This window comes from Leptonychotes weddellii, chromosome 4 (assembly GCF_054177405.1).
Source record: "Leptonychotes weddellii isolate Sample4059 chromosome 4, ASM5417740v2, whole genome shotgun sequence".
Classification (NCBI taxonomy): Eukaryota; Metazoa; Chordata; class Mammalia; order Carnivora; family Phocidae; genus Leptonychotes; species Leptonychotes weddellii.
The window spans coordinates 8,857,329-8,872,367 of NC_138372.1; the positions used below are offsets into that span (position 1 = coordinate 8,857,329).

Consider the following 15,039-nt stretch of genomic DNA (forward strand, 5'->3'; position numbering starts at 1 on the left):
GGCCCCGGCCCCGCCACACCCCACCGCTGGGTGAGGCTGGGTGAGACAGGAAAAGGTGTTCCCGTGAGCATGAGGGTACTCGGGGCACAAGGACACTGTTATTGCAGGTTCATCACTGTGCTTATAAAAACAGCTGTGTGCGTTGCCTGTGCACACACGTGTCTTCGGAGGAAAAAAGAATCGGAAGATGGAGGCATCCATACAGGATTAGAATTTCACCGGTCAAGGGAAAAGGGCGTTAATTGCTGGCTGGAGACTCAGGTGGCTGGGCTGGTAGGAACTCTTCACCCAGGAAAACCTTCAACCAAAATAATAAGAGGGACAATTGAAGATCTCTTGTTAGAGATCAACTTTCCCATGGAGCGAAAAGAATACCAGGGCAGTGAGACAAAAGCTATGCATCTTAATCATGAATGTCATTCATAAAACACCCTTTGTCTATTCAGGGTGATTTTAGTACTTGGCTCTGTGGGCTAAGTACAAGAAGGAATTTTTACCAAGTTACGCTTTCAATGAGCTGAACTTTCTATGAAAGAATTCGAACCAACTTCATTCAGCACTTGATTTTTTCTTTTTAAAAGCAAGGGTGTTTTGTTTTGTAAAGTTGGAGGATGCCATATAATAAATGGTTTTGCTGAGCAGCCTCCAGAAAAGATTGCTAAAATTGATGATTTGTTAACTGTTCAAACCAGGAGGGAAAGAAAAGAAAATGGGATGTAGGTTTTGTGTGTGTGTGTGTGTGTGTGTGTGTGTTTTTAATAAGGACTACTTGCCTGACAAAGGGATATTTCCCCCTTGAGCTTAATAAATACATTCAGCATTTGCCTAACACCACAGTCATAAATCCTGATGGGAGCCCATCGCTGCCCACCCACACCCCAGCGAGCCTCCAGGAGGGGAGGCAAACTATTTGCATGCACTGAGGTATTCAGTTATTGCTAACTGGTGAAAGCCATTCCCCGCCGCCCCCCACCCCCCCGGATGAAAAAAATAAATGCATATGCTTAGGGAGCTCATCCAAAGCCATTGATCGGCAACACTGGATTAGAACTCCAGATGCAAAGAGAAGGCTCACAGAACCAGTGAATTTACTCTTGAGACTTTCTCCCTCCATGCATCAGCAAAGAAGTTATGATCAAATATTTATTAGCTGTTCCTTTGGCTGGGCTTTCTAAGCATAGGGAGAAATAAGGTATCTTAAGGCAAGGACTGGATTGCTGACTTGAGCACTGCCTGGATACAAACATCTACTCTTTAATTACACAACGAAGTCTCCAAGCACCCCCTCCCTCTTGCTCCTGGGATGTGTATGCTTGCTTAGTTTGCAACTGTGTTTAGCCATAGTTTCCAGAGCCACTCAGTATGGGGAGGGAGCCCATGACCAATGACTCAGATTTTTAACTCATGAAAAGGGTTATTTGCTGAGCTGAGCTAATACCCCTGCTTGGTCGTGCTTCATTTGGATCATCGCGACAGAGGTTCAAGAAAAGGCCACTGTTGCCATCTGTCCCGCTCCCCGCACTCCACCTTCGTGTGGAATTCAACTTGCTATCCCACTCCACCCATCCCCTGCTCCTCTGGAAACCTTTCTCATGGGTACAACAGGGTCATTCATTCTGTTAACGCAGAAAAGCCCCGGCCAGGGGCACTGAGGTCCCTCATTAGCATAGCTCTCGGTGCACTAAGATTTCTGTTGGGTATCTCGGCACCGTTATGTACATTACTGACTCTCCCCTACAGACAGTAACCTCAGAGCCCTCATCATTCAAGGAGACATCGGTCTCAAAATTAAATGGAAAGCAAGCTTGATTTTTAAGAGATGGGATCCGCTTTTGGACATTCTGATTTGGAATGTTTAAGATAGAGCCTGCAAATTGGAATTGTTAGAAATCTTTCCAGGTGACTCTAATTTAGAATGTTTCCAGGTCTAAATGATACTCTTTTTTTTTAAGATTTTATTTATTTATTTTTGTGAGAGAGGGAGCGAGCACAGGGTGGGGGGGGTGCTGGGGAGGGGCAGAGGGAGAAGCAGACTCCCCGCTGAGCAGGGAGCCCCATGCAGGACTCAGTCCCGGGACCCTGGGATCATGACCTGAGCTGAAGGCAGACGCTTAACCAACTGAGCCACCCAGGCACCCTTAAATGATATTCTATTAACCTGAATGCACTATTGTATGTATTATATGAAATGGCAAAGAAAATAATCTGATTGTAGCCGGTCAGTTAGGTCACGCAATTTCTACCTTAAGCCCTGACCCAGTCTTTCTTTTTTAGCCAGCACAGTCCGGCCAGAAGATGACATAACACCAGGTGTAGAAGATAGCGTGGTGACCCTAGGTGCAGAAGATAATGTGATGACCCCAGGCACCAGTGAAGAGCCTTATGAGTCTGGCTTAACAGCCCTGGTGAGTGTTCCAGAAGAGTGGAGTTTGCTCCGTAGGCATGCAATCATATGCAAGGATATTTTATGACTGTCTTATTTCACTTAGCATAATATCCTTATGGTTTATCCATGCTGTAGCACATGTGACAATGTCCTTCCTTTTTTTTTTTTTAAAGATTTTATTTATTTATTTGACAGAGAGAGACAGAGTGAGAGAGGGAACACAAGCAGGGGGAGGGGAGAGGGAGAAGCAGGCCCCCTGCCGAGCAGGGAGCCCGATGCGGGGCTCGATCCCAGGACACTGGGATCATGACCTGAGCCGAAGGCAGACGCTTAACGACTGAGCCACCCAGGCGCCCCAATGTCCTTCCTTTTTAAGGCTGATTATTCCATCGTATGTACCACATTTTGTGTATCTGTTCATCGGTCAGTAGACGTTTGGGTTGCTTCCAACTCTGGGCTATTGTGAATAGAGCTACTATAAAAATGGTTGTGCAAATACCTCTTCCAGACCTTGCTTTCAATCGGGTATATGCCCAGAACTAGGATTGATGGGTCATATGGTAGTTCTATTTTTAATTATTTTGAGGAAACTCCATCTTGTTTTCCATAGTGGTTGCACCATTTTACAATCCCACAGCGCACAATGGTTTCAGTTTCTCTACCTTCTTGCCAATGTTATTTTCTGTTCTTTTGAGAGTAGCCATCCTAACAGGTACAAGGTGATAATCTCATTGTGGTTTAATTTGTATTTCTCTGATGACTAGGGATACTGAGCATCTTTCATATGCTTACTGACCATTGTATATCGTCTTTGGGGAAAGGTCTATGCAAGTCCTTTTGCCCATTTTTGTTTGTTTGGTTTTTGGTTTTGGTTTTATTTTTTGGGGGGGTGGTGCACGCATACAAGCAGGGGGGAGGGGCAGAGGGAGAGAGAGAATCTTAAGCAGGCTCCACTCTCAGCATGGAGCCTGATGCAGGCCTGGATCTCATGACCCAGAGATCATGACCTGAGCTGAAATCAAGAGTCAGACGCTTAACCAACTGAGTCATCCAGGCGCCCCCCCCCTTTTTTTTTTTTTTAAGATTTTATTTATTTATTTGAGACAGAGAGAGTGAGAGACAGAGAGCATGAGAGGGAGGAGGGTCAGAGGGAGAAGAAGACTCCCTGCCGAGCAGGGAGCCCGATGCGGGACTCGATCCCGGGACTCCAGGATCATGACCTGAGCCGAAGGCAGTCGCTTAACCAACTGAGCCACCCAGGCGCCCTTTTCTGTCCGTTTTTGAATCAAGCTATTTGATTCTTTGTTGTCAAGTTGTAGGAGTTCTTCTTACCCTTATCAGATATATGATTGGCAAATATTATCTCCCATTCCATAGGTTGCTTTTTTACTCTGCTGATTGTGTCCTGTGATGCACAAAATTTTTAAGTTTAATGTGGTCCCACTCATCCTATTTTGCTTTTGTTGCCTGGGCTCACTGGCGTATTTGTTGAATGCTATATTGGCATGAACTTTGGAGTCACAGGATCACGTCTAAGTCTTCTTGCTTGTTGGCTATGTGAGTTTGGGCATGTTGTCTAATCTCTCTAGGCCTCGTTCAGACTATAGGACTAATAATAGGATTTTCTTTACAGTGTTGTTTATGGAGTAAATGAGAAGGTCTTTAAAGGGCCTTGCACAGTAAGCTCTCAATAAAAGCCAGTTATTCCTTTAATTGGGGAAGGGAAGGCATTGAAAGATGGTACAACATGATATGTACCAAATAAATATTACAGGGGAAAAAAATGCCATTCACGTTCAAGGGAGAGAAAGAATTAAAGCCTAGTGACCTGGTATTTTTTGAAGAATTAAGACCCTAGGAAGACAATTTGTTAGATTAGTCAATTTAGTCATGCTAAATATTTGATATTTATTTCCAGAGTACATTTGGTGTCATTCCTGCCTAAACTCTGTCATTTCTGTTTGTTTGTTTTCTTGTTTCCACTTTAAATTGATGTCATCATATATTTTATATTTTTTTTGCCGCTTTAAATCCTTTTCTGTTATAAGGTTGAGTATATATTTTAAAACATTAGATTTTATTTCTCTTTTGCCTCATTTCCTTCTCTAATAGGTGCCAATAAATACAGAGAGTGTGACAGACTTTCACTTAGAGGATGGGCCGACTCAAGAAAGCACAGTCCATGCCAAAGAAGAAAGTCAGAGCACCACAGCCTTGAATGTAGTGACTAGTCACTCCATAGGTAAGAAAACCAGTTGCCCCCAATAGGTGTCGATCTTCTTTTATAATCAGTACATTACAAATATCCACAAACAAATCTAATGATTAGTAGGGCACGTTTTGGAATGCTAAGAGTGAGTTCTGAACCAATCTTACGTGCTAGGTTCAGAATTCGGTTTATAGGGTTGCTAAATTGAATTCGATTTATTGGGTTGCTGAACACAGCTCTCCCCTTTGAATGACAACTAGTGATAATGTCCCCACAAGGGCAAGTTAGCTACTAGTGTCATGTTGCTGATGGTAAGCTGATCCAATGTTACACTAAGAACCTTGTGTTGATAGCCAAGAGCGGAAACCTTGACCAACCTATGTAAGTTGTAATAGATTCTATACTAATATTTACCGTCTCACACTGAGTTCATGTCTGTACACATGGAACAAGAATCTGTCCTAAACCAGTCTTGCCAGGATTGGGGGCTGCACTTTGATTTATAGTTGGCACCTGCAGCTGTGTAAAAGGACCACTGCCTTGGGTCTTTGTCATTATTTGAGGTGTAGACCATCACCGAAAATGAAGAGAAAGCATTGCCATTACAACTTAACAATGGAAAGAGATAGCCTCCGGTTTCTAGAGCTTTCTTAAGAGAAATGCAGTTGTTTGGGGTTTTTATTTTAAAATTGCCTTATGTTGTAGTAAATGGGATGGGAGAGGGAAAAAAACTAATCCTCCGATAACTGCAATGAATGCTTGCTAATGAGAAATTTTAAAGATTTTATTTATTTATTTGAGAGAGAGAGAGAGCTAGAAAGAGCATGAGTAGGGGAGGGGGAGAGGGAGAAGCAGACTCCCCACTGAGCGGGGAACCCGAAGTGGCGCTTGATCCCAGGACTCTGAGATCACGACCTGAGCCAAAGGCAGACACTTAACCAACTGAGCCACCCAGGTGCCCTGCTAATGAGCAATTTTATATAAATTATTTTATCTAGATAGGTGTTTCCATCTTTAAATGAAAGTAAACATAAAGACCTTGCCTAAATCGATGGTTCCTCAAATCAGTGGCACATCTGAACACCTAGAAAGTTACTTTATTGTTCAATATACGTTTCTTTTTTTTTTTTTAAGATTTCATTTATTTATTTGACAGAGAGAGACACAGCGAGAGAGGAAACACAAGCAGGGGGAGTGGGAGAGGGAGAAGCAGGCTTCCCTCTGAGCAGGGAGCCCAATGCAGGGCTCGATCCCAGGACCCTGGGATCATGACCTGAGCCGAAGGCAGACGCTTAACGACTGAGCCACCCAGGCACCCCGCAATATACATTTCTAGACCCAATCACCACTCTGGTTTTACAAACTCTATAGCACTTTTGAGGGTTTTTAAAAAATTGCTTTATATTTGGGCTGCTTGGCTGGATCAGTTGGTGGAGCATGTGACTCTTGATCTCAAGGTTGTGAGTTCAAGTCCCACACGGGGCGTGGAGCCTATTTTTTTTTTTACTTTGACCTCTTTATTTAAAAAAAAATCTGGGGTGCCTGGATGGCTCAGTTGGTTAAGCGACTGCCTTCGGCTCAGGTCATGATCCTGGAGTCCCGGGATCGAGTCCCACATCGGCTCCCTGCTCAGCAGGGAGTCTGCTTCTCCCTCTGACCCTCCTCCCTCTCATGCTCTCTGTCTCTCATTCTCTCTCTCTCAAATAAATAAATAAAATCTTTAAAAAAAAATCTGAAATACATAGGCATAATGTGAACAATTTTCTTTAATTAACATACAATATATTATTTGTTTCAGGGGTACAGGTCTGTGAATCATCAGTCTTACACAATTCATAGCACTCACCATAGCACATACCCTTCCCAATATCCATCACCCAGCTACCGCATCCCTCCCATCCCGCTCCCCTCCAGCAACCCTCAGTTTGTTTCTTGAGATGAAGAGTCTCTTATGGTTTGTCTCCTTCTCTGGTTTCGTCTTGTTTCATTTTTCCCTCCCTTCCCCTATGATCCTCTGCCTTCTTTCTCAAATTCCATATATCCGTGAGATCATATGATACTTGTCTTTCTCTGATTGACTTATTTCGCTTAGCATAATACCCTCTAGTTCCATCCACGTCGTTGCAAATGGCAAGATTTCATTTTTTTGATGGCTGAGTAGTATTCCATTGTATATATAGACCACATCTTCTTTATCCATTCATCTGTTGATGGACATCTAGGCTCTTTCCATAGTTTGGGTATTGTGGACATTGCTGCTATAAACATTGGGGTGCATGTGCCCCTTCGGATCACTACATTTGTATCTTTGGGGTAAATACCCCGTAGTGCAATTGCTGAGTCGTAGTGTAGCTCTATTTTCAACTTTTTGAGGAACCTCCATACTGTTTTCCAGAGTGGCTGCACCAGCTTGTATTTCCACCAACAGTGTAGGAGGGTTCCCCTTTTGTGGAGCTTATTTAAAAAAAAATTTTTTTTAATTACATTATATTTGTACACACAGTGTCCATAGCAGCATTATTCATAATAGCTAAAACATGAGAGCAACTCAAATGTCCGTCAACAGATAAATGAATAAACAAAATGTGGTGTATACATTAATGGACTGTTATTCAGCCCCTAAGCACATTCTGGCACCTCCTACAATATGGATGAATCTTGAGGACATTATGCTAAGTGGAATAAACCAGTCACCCAAAGAAAACTACTGTATAATTCCACTTACATGAGTCAAATTCATAGAGACAGAAAGTAGGATGGTGGGTGCTAGGGGCTGGGGGGAGATGGGGGTGGGGATGGTTGCACAAGAGTGAATGTACTTCATGCCACTGAACTATTTAAAAATGGTGAGGACAGTAAGTTTTATGTTATGTGTATTTTACCACAATGGGGGGGAAAGCTTTATGAAGTGCTTTGAAAATAAAGTCTAAAGGTCACTCTGAAATGCTGAAGAAATGGTGAACAATTAAACACCAGATAGAACAAAATAGGGCTAAGCAAAGAAAGAATCATCAATATAATTGGTCATTGGAAAACATTTCAAAATTTTGGAGAAGAATCGATCATTTGTGAAATGAGTTGACAGCGCATTTAGCTGCCGAAAATGCAGTGTCCCAAGTTGAGTATTCCCATCAGACTAGCATACCTCTCTTATTCCTTTAAAACAAAATTCTCAATTCTCTGGAAAATATTCATGATTCCTCTCCTGTCCAGTCTCCTGCCCTACCCCGCCACAATAAGTGTGACTTATGGCATGTTTCCACATAATACATCAGTGTCCCAAGAAATTTTCACATGTGAGTTAAAATGTAATTATAAGCACTTGGTTTTTTAAGAGGTGATTTTTATTAGGGCAGCAGATGTCTTTCCCATGAAACACCCAAGTACGATGATGTTCACTCTCATGACTACAGTCAGTATAATTGGGCTGGAGCTAGGGAGGATAGAACTAATAAGCTCTAATTTGGTAACGAATCTTCCACATTTTTTGGTAATATGTTTTCTGACCAGTGGTGTCACAGATGGTGAGAATGATGTGTCATAAGTCTGGAAATCAGCAGCCACCATGTTAAGACATGATAAACAAACGATTGACTTTTTTCTACTGGTAGTTGGCAGCCAAAGGGATGACCTTTTAGGAGCAATTCCATGATACGTTTGTTCCGGGCTGGCCTCAGACCCACCAGTCTTTGAACCATTTTTTTTTTTTATGGTGGGATAGCACCATCAACTTGAGCTCCATGTAAATGCCCCAGAGCCATGGCTTCAGCTCATGCTGGCAGAGCTGTGTTCAGGGACCCTTATCCTAGGGCCATCTTGAAAAGGTGCCTATTTTTGAAGAGAGTCTTGGTACAAAGACTTCTTTCACATCCACGCATCAGACAGGCGCCTGGGCGGCTCAGTTGGTTAAGTGATTGCCTTTGGCTCAGGTCATGATCCAGGAGTCCTGGGATCGAGTCTCGCATCGGGCTCCCTGCTCAGTGGGGAGTCTGCTTCTCTCTCCCGCTCCCCCCTCTTGTGCTCTCTCTCTCTCTCTCAAATAAATAAATAAAATCTTTAAAAAAAAATCCACGCATTAGAAAAATAAGCATCTTGTAGATGATGCTTTCACCTTTGATTAGAAAAGCTCTTGGTTACATGTAGTATTTGCAAGTTGTGAACTATAGTTCTAGGGTGGGACCTGATTGATTGACTACCTCTGTTGTCTCATTAAATGAAAGCCTCTTGACTTTTCCCCCATCTGCAAACCAGGTAAAGGACCACCACCCGAAGGAGTTAAAGACTTGGTATGCAAAGAAGGTGATGGGAAAAACCAAACCAACCAAAAACGTTTACTTTTAAATAGGCATTGTGTAAAATTATCTGAAAGAAACTCACAACTTTATTGTTTACTTACTGTAAGTTAATAACTGAAACCCATGTGATAGGTAAATGAGAATATTCACATTGTAACTATTGGACTAGGTTTGGCTGCAGAGAGAAATCCTAATATAACAGTGACATAAACACAAAGAGTATATTCCGTCATTAAACTTAGCTGGGCATATTGATGCCCTGTAAGATATGAATTTTACTACTAAAGATAAAGCAAGGAATTGGTATCACAAGACAAATCACAGTCTGGGCCCCATCTTCCAGAACTAGAGTATATTGCTCTCAAAATACAATTCTTCAAAATAAACCTTATCACAGTGGATGAGTTTTCTATGGTCTTGATATTGGACCAAGAATCAACAGCCTTGGTTTCTTTTGTTACCCAAACCTCTGAGACTTTTTGACCATTTCTGTGGGTCAATTTCCCTGACTCTGCTCTCTAAAGTAGATGAGAAAAAAGTAAGGTTCACCAAAGTACTATGGATGCATAGGTATGAAGAAGCACTCGTAAGTTCAGTAATAATAGTTTTGAAGACAGGATCGTGTCAGAGCTTGCTTAAAAATCCTCTGATCCAATTTATTTAAGAAATTATATTCTTTGCTTGTGTCTTGCTACCTTCCACTTAGGGTAAATTCATCTTTTGCCATTTGTTAAATTATAGTTATTATATCCTAATAATTCTGTATCATTATATCTCTTTCTTTACAGAGAAAGTAGGTGAAGACACAGAGACAACAGTTGAGAAAGGTAGGCGAGATTTTGTTATCAAGTATTTTTATGGGAGTTTTTAAAAAAAAGTTTCTTTGAAGCTTATCTTGTGATGAATTACATTCTTTCCTGGATTGTAGTCAACAAGAGCGAAATACAGAACCCTCTGAGAAGAGGTTTCAAACCTCTTTTAAGAGAAAAAAGGAAATTGCCTGTACTTGAAAATACGCAAACCACAAATGAGTCTAGTCACTTAATGACAGCCATGGAGAATGGTGTCGTATCATAATTTATTGTTATGAAGGATGAAAGTAGGGGCTCATTTAATCCAGCACACAGACGTTACCTAATAATTAACAGTGAAGCCACCCAATATGAATGGTATGCTTGATAGATCCTGAGACCCAGGAATCTTTCCATTCATATGAGGAGATGAGAGTAGCCCAAAGTTTCATCTCTTTTAGGTCAACTCCCACTGAATAAGCAGAAGCAAATTAGAACATGATTTGCTATCTTCAGTGGGGCAGTGGTATTGTTTATAAATGACACATTTTATCACAGGGATATCATTTATCTGGGGCTCATGCTTTTTTTTTTCCCCATCCTCATTCAGATGGCCTGGCAACAGTGACCCTGGTTGGAATTATAGTTGGAGTCTTACTAGCCATTGGATTCATTGGTGGGATCATCATTGTGGTTGCTCGAAAAATGTCAGGAAGGTACTCGTAAGTAAATAACTTACACCCATGTGGTAGGTAAATGAGAGCAGTCATATCTAGAACTCCAACCTTTGAGCTAATTGAAACCTCTAAATAAAGATCATGTTCAGGGATGTCTGGCTGCCTCAGTGGGAGGAGCATGCAACTCTTGATCTCAGGGTCGTGAGTTTGAGCCCCACGTTGGGTGTAGAGTTTACTTTTTAAAAAAGTCATTTTCAGAAGCCCCTTACATCTGTGAGGACTACATCTGAAGTATACCCAGAAGAACAGGTATCTACTTGGCCCTTCTAAGTCTCCAAAAAAGAGAGTTAGAGCCAGAGATGGCTTTTGAGTTGACTCAAAAGTTGAGATCTAATCAAATTTGGCCTCTTGTCCTAATTTTTCAACTAACTGAACTTGAAAGAAAACCCAAACCAAGTTTCAACTTGTTACCTAATTGCCTTGCTCCCAATCATCAGAGGGAGGGAGGGGGCCTTCAGGAGAGCATCCATTGCAGAGCCTGGGCACAATTCTGATGAGAATTCTTCTGGTGGTGGGGTCCCCTCCCTCTACTCCTGCCCTGCACGTACCCACACGCATGGTAGTGAACTCCTAGTAGTGATTATTGATGAAGGGAAGGAGTTCTTTCTCTTTATGAAAATTCCTTAAGAATTCAGAAGATCCAAACTCATAACCAGAGGAAGACTTTTTCTTATTTCTGTTGGGGAGATGATATATAATGGGGGGCAGGGGGTGGCAGAGAGGACAAGTGCTATATAACTGGGGGCTAAGGGACACAGCTCACAATACAGTCGCAGATTTATGTGCTTGGAAAAGCCTGGGAACCTGCCCCTGGCTGTGTGAGGGCCAGGCATGCAGGAGGAGTGAGCGGGGAGAGGAGAAGAGCTCCAGGTTCCAGAACTACCAGATTTATACGAAAGGACAATAGGACCATGACTCACAGGATTACTATTTACAGTGCCAGTAAGAGAAGTGACAGTTACCTTTTTCTTTGTTTTCACAGGCCCTAAAGAGCTGAAGAACTGTGCCCTTCTACCAACACTTTTTTAAAAGAGAGTTTCCGACTTCCCCATCCCTGAGCACGTGGGAGAAGATGACCCATGGAAATCGCTTGGCAATCCCACTCCAAATCCATGGTGATCCCTCCGCTTGCCAAAAGTAACCCAGGGAAAGACAATTCACGAGACTCGCTCCTCTAGGCATTTTGTCTTTTGAAAATATTTTTAAATATACATTTTGTAAAAGATGATTTAAAAGACAAAATGCATAGAAAATGGAGCAAAGCGATGTAAACTGATTTGTAACTAAGACAATATAATTTAATCGATGCTGGAAATTATAATCCTGTCTCTGTTCTGACCATTCGCTGTTATTGTTAAAATGCAATCAAGTCTGGAAATACTATATCAATGGAGTCCCTGAGTTTAGTACCATGTTCGTGAGTGGCATACGCATTGTGCAGTCTCCGCTCTGTTGAAATGTACATATTCCAATCCAGTCTGGTCTGTTGTGAAAGCCTAATTTCATGTCAATAATCAAGTAGAAAATCTAAACTTGTATAATATGTAATGAGCAACTGCCTTTCACTGGCCCAGATAAATCATTTCAAAGGCCCCCATGTTAGAGTACAAACAGGAAGTCTATGGTTTGGAGAAGGGATTTTGTTTCTCACAATAAGGTCATCGGGCAGGCTCTAGGCTGGCTTCTTGCCTTCTCCAGCGATGACTTGGTGACTTACAGATTTGCTCCCACCTGCTGCCTCCTCTTCCCTCAGATGATGAGCCAGAGCTCCTGGAGCAGCCTTTTCTCTTCCCAGGACCTAAGCCCTTCAGATTGGCTGTTTTGTTCTGGAATATGGAAGTCTTAGCCCTGGATGCCAGGGAGACTGCTGGATGCCCAAGGGTGCCTGAGGCTCAGATGTTCCAGAAACCAAGAACTATGGTATTCCCCAAACAGAAGGAAACCCTGTGTGTCCCTCTGGCCTGATTACTTTCTGCCTTAGAGGAAACATCCGGGACACAAAAATAATCCTGTAAGATAGTAACTTTAAGAAAGCAGGTGGAATTTAAAGACTGGACGTAAAAAATCAAAGAAATTCTCAGTCTCCGTGACACATCCCACACACTTCCATGGGGTCATCATTGAAAAGATCATCAGAGTAAAGGACCCCACGCTACCATATGGGGCGGGCTCCATCCAGCTCAGCATTTTCTGTAGTTCAGCTGCCTTCTTTTTCCCAAACACAAAGTTTTCATACTGAGCAGGTGCTCTGTCACGATTGTGGTTGTGCAGGTCTGATATCCTCTCAACTCGTACGAAAAAGTAAACTATCCTTTGGAAAAGCACCGCCCATTCCTCTCTTTCTTGCAGTAACACGGGGATGTTATGTTAAACAGCGTGCCCTTCTGTTACCCAAGTCTGGCTGGTCCACCAACCCGGGGTCTGTATTTGAACATCCGCTGATTGAGAGCAGGGGCTTTAGAAGGGCTTTGTGTGCTTACGTATCCTTCTGTTTCATCGCTCAGATTCCTGAACGGGAGTTTGGGACAAAGTCTGTTTTGTCTTGCGTGTCCTTTCTTTTTTTTCTCTCACTGTGAACAATAACTTTCTGCCCCAAGTCATACACTGGACCCGCCACCTGCTGGGACAGGACTGTGGGTTTCTTGGTCACATCTGTGTTGGTGCTCAATGCAGTGTAGATGTGTTTTAAAATAAAAAACAGATGATTGCGTATAACAATGAGTCAGACCTTTGATTGGAAAGATCCCGTCTGGGTCACACTTTAGAACAGCTTCAGATAAGATTATCAGTTATGGAAACATCTGCCTCTAAACTTGATCGGAAGCGAATTATAGGTGGTTACAGGAAATACATCCACTGGAAAGAAATACAACTATGCCTTTCACGTAGGGCTCTGCCAAAGTGGAGAGGTGAAGGTCAAGCTGAGGAATGGGATGAGACAGGTGGCACCTTGGGACTTCTTTTGCCCTCTGGTCACAAAGGGTTAACAAGGTTTTGCCTGGCTCCTGATTGCCCTGCACGGGACAGGAGCCGGGTCCGGGAGCCGTTACACCTGCTCCTGCCAGTCTTGGGCAGCCTGTCCCTCCAGAATTCCTGCTCCTGGGACATCTCACTGCTCCATGGCCCTTGGCTGCAAGCACTCTGCCTGGTCTAACAGAAAACTAGCCGTGTCCACCTAGCCCCAGAGACAGAGAAAGAGAACAGGGCTCTCAGCTAGGTCAAGTGCGCAGTCACAGTCCCTTACCCGCTCATGGAGCTGCCGGGGCTGCTGAAAGTTCAAGGGAACTTTCTCCCATCAGAGGCTCCCGGGAGCAGGCATGCTTAAGGTAACCGTGCCAGATGAAAGCCTCGTTTTACCCCCTGCCCCGCCCCCTTCTTTGTTTCAACCCGGGAGAGCCAGTTGAAAACCCAGGACTTAGTTCTGCCCTCATGTGGCACCTCAATGACCCGGGAAAGTACAAGAAGCTGAATTCCTTGCTGAGTCTATCTGCTTTTTCATTCCTATTTACTTAGTATTCAGGGCATGGGACTGCTTGGGACAAATGCTTCTATGGGGAAAATTGTGTATTTGGAACTTAAACCTTTTTTTTTTTTTTTTACTAACTAAAAGTCCAGTGAAAGTGGGGGAAGCAGTTCCCCAAAACGCGGCTGCGTTGGGCACCTACTTGGAACACACAGTTGTCCACTTGTATGTCAGAGGACTTGCCTTCCCTGAGAGCCGGCACTTCTCTGTCCTCTTCCTGAAGCTTGACATCGGGTTAGAATGTGTCGTAGATCCTGGATTCTTAAATTCAATAAATGTAAATGATGTGGACACAGTTAATAGGCAACGATGCAGAATAAATTTGAAATCTCGGAGTTGGGGGCACCTGGGTGGCGCAGTCGGTTAAGTGACTGACTCTTGATTTTGGCTCAGATCATGACCTTGGGGTCCTGGGATCAAGCCCCACATTGGGCTCCACACTCAGCACGGGGTCTGCTGGAGATTCTCTCTCCCTCTACTCTGCCCCTCCCGCTCATGCTCGCACTCGCTCTCTCTCTAAAATAAATAAAGTCTTTTTAAAAAAATAAAAAATGAAATTAAATCTCGGAGTTGAAGCATGAACCCACTGCTTTGAAGAACATGGGATTTTTTTGGCTGGTGGGCCAGGCTGGATTCCCCCCAAATTATTCCTCATCATTTCCGCTCTCTCGGGGGGTCATCTTACCAGACACTGATGCGAAGCACCATGTGTTCTACCTCGGCACCCAAGGGCTCCTGGCCATGATCCGACAACGTACAGGCCATCCCGGACACGATTCTGAGACCTTGTTTCTCCCAGCTGTTTCTTTCCTGTTCCTGCAAATCTTTCAGAAGAAAAGTCACATGCCAGCCCAGGCGGTTGTTTCTGAAGTGACAGCTACCCCCCCAACCAGAGGCTACTGAAGACATCTGCAATATGTGTTTGAACAAATAAAACCACGTGTGACTTTAAGAGTGGTAGGAATTTTCTGGCTAAAGTGACTGGATGAACCCTCCTTTTGCTCCCCCCACACCCACGCTGTAGATGTGTCTGGGGCTGTGGATGGCACAGGGCCAGTTGGAAAGGGAATGTATGGTGTCTACAAGGTCTTCCAGGCT

General features: G+C 43.3%; 1 protein-coding gene across 2 annotated transcripts; it reads left to right on the forward strand.

The window, feature by feature from the left end:
* The first annotated feature begins 2,252 nt into the window (after positions 1–2,252).
* PDPN (podoplanin) lies at positions 2,253–13,136 on the forward strand. Of its 2 annotated transcripts, none has more exons than XM_081817515.1 (5): positions 2,253–2,405; positions 4,499–4,628; positions 9,679–9,717; positions 10,292–10,403; positions 11,401–13,136. In XM_081817515.1, the coding sequence occupies exons 1-5, from the start codon at positions 2,355–2,357 to the stop codon at positions 11,405–11,407; spliced, it is 339 nt and encodes a 112-aa protein (XP_081673641.1). In that variant the 5' UTR covers positions 2,253–2,354; the 3' UTR covers positions 11,408–13,136. The 2 variants fall into 2 exon arrangements, with proteins under 2 accessions (XP_081673641.1, XP_081673643.1); XM_081817517.1 differs by having other exon boundaries at positions 10,292–10,397.
* The last annotated feature ends 1,903 nt before the right edge of the window (positions 13,137–15,039 follow it).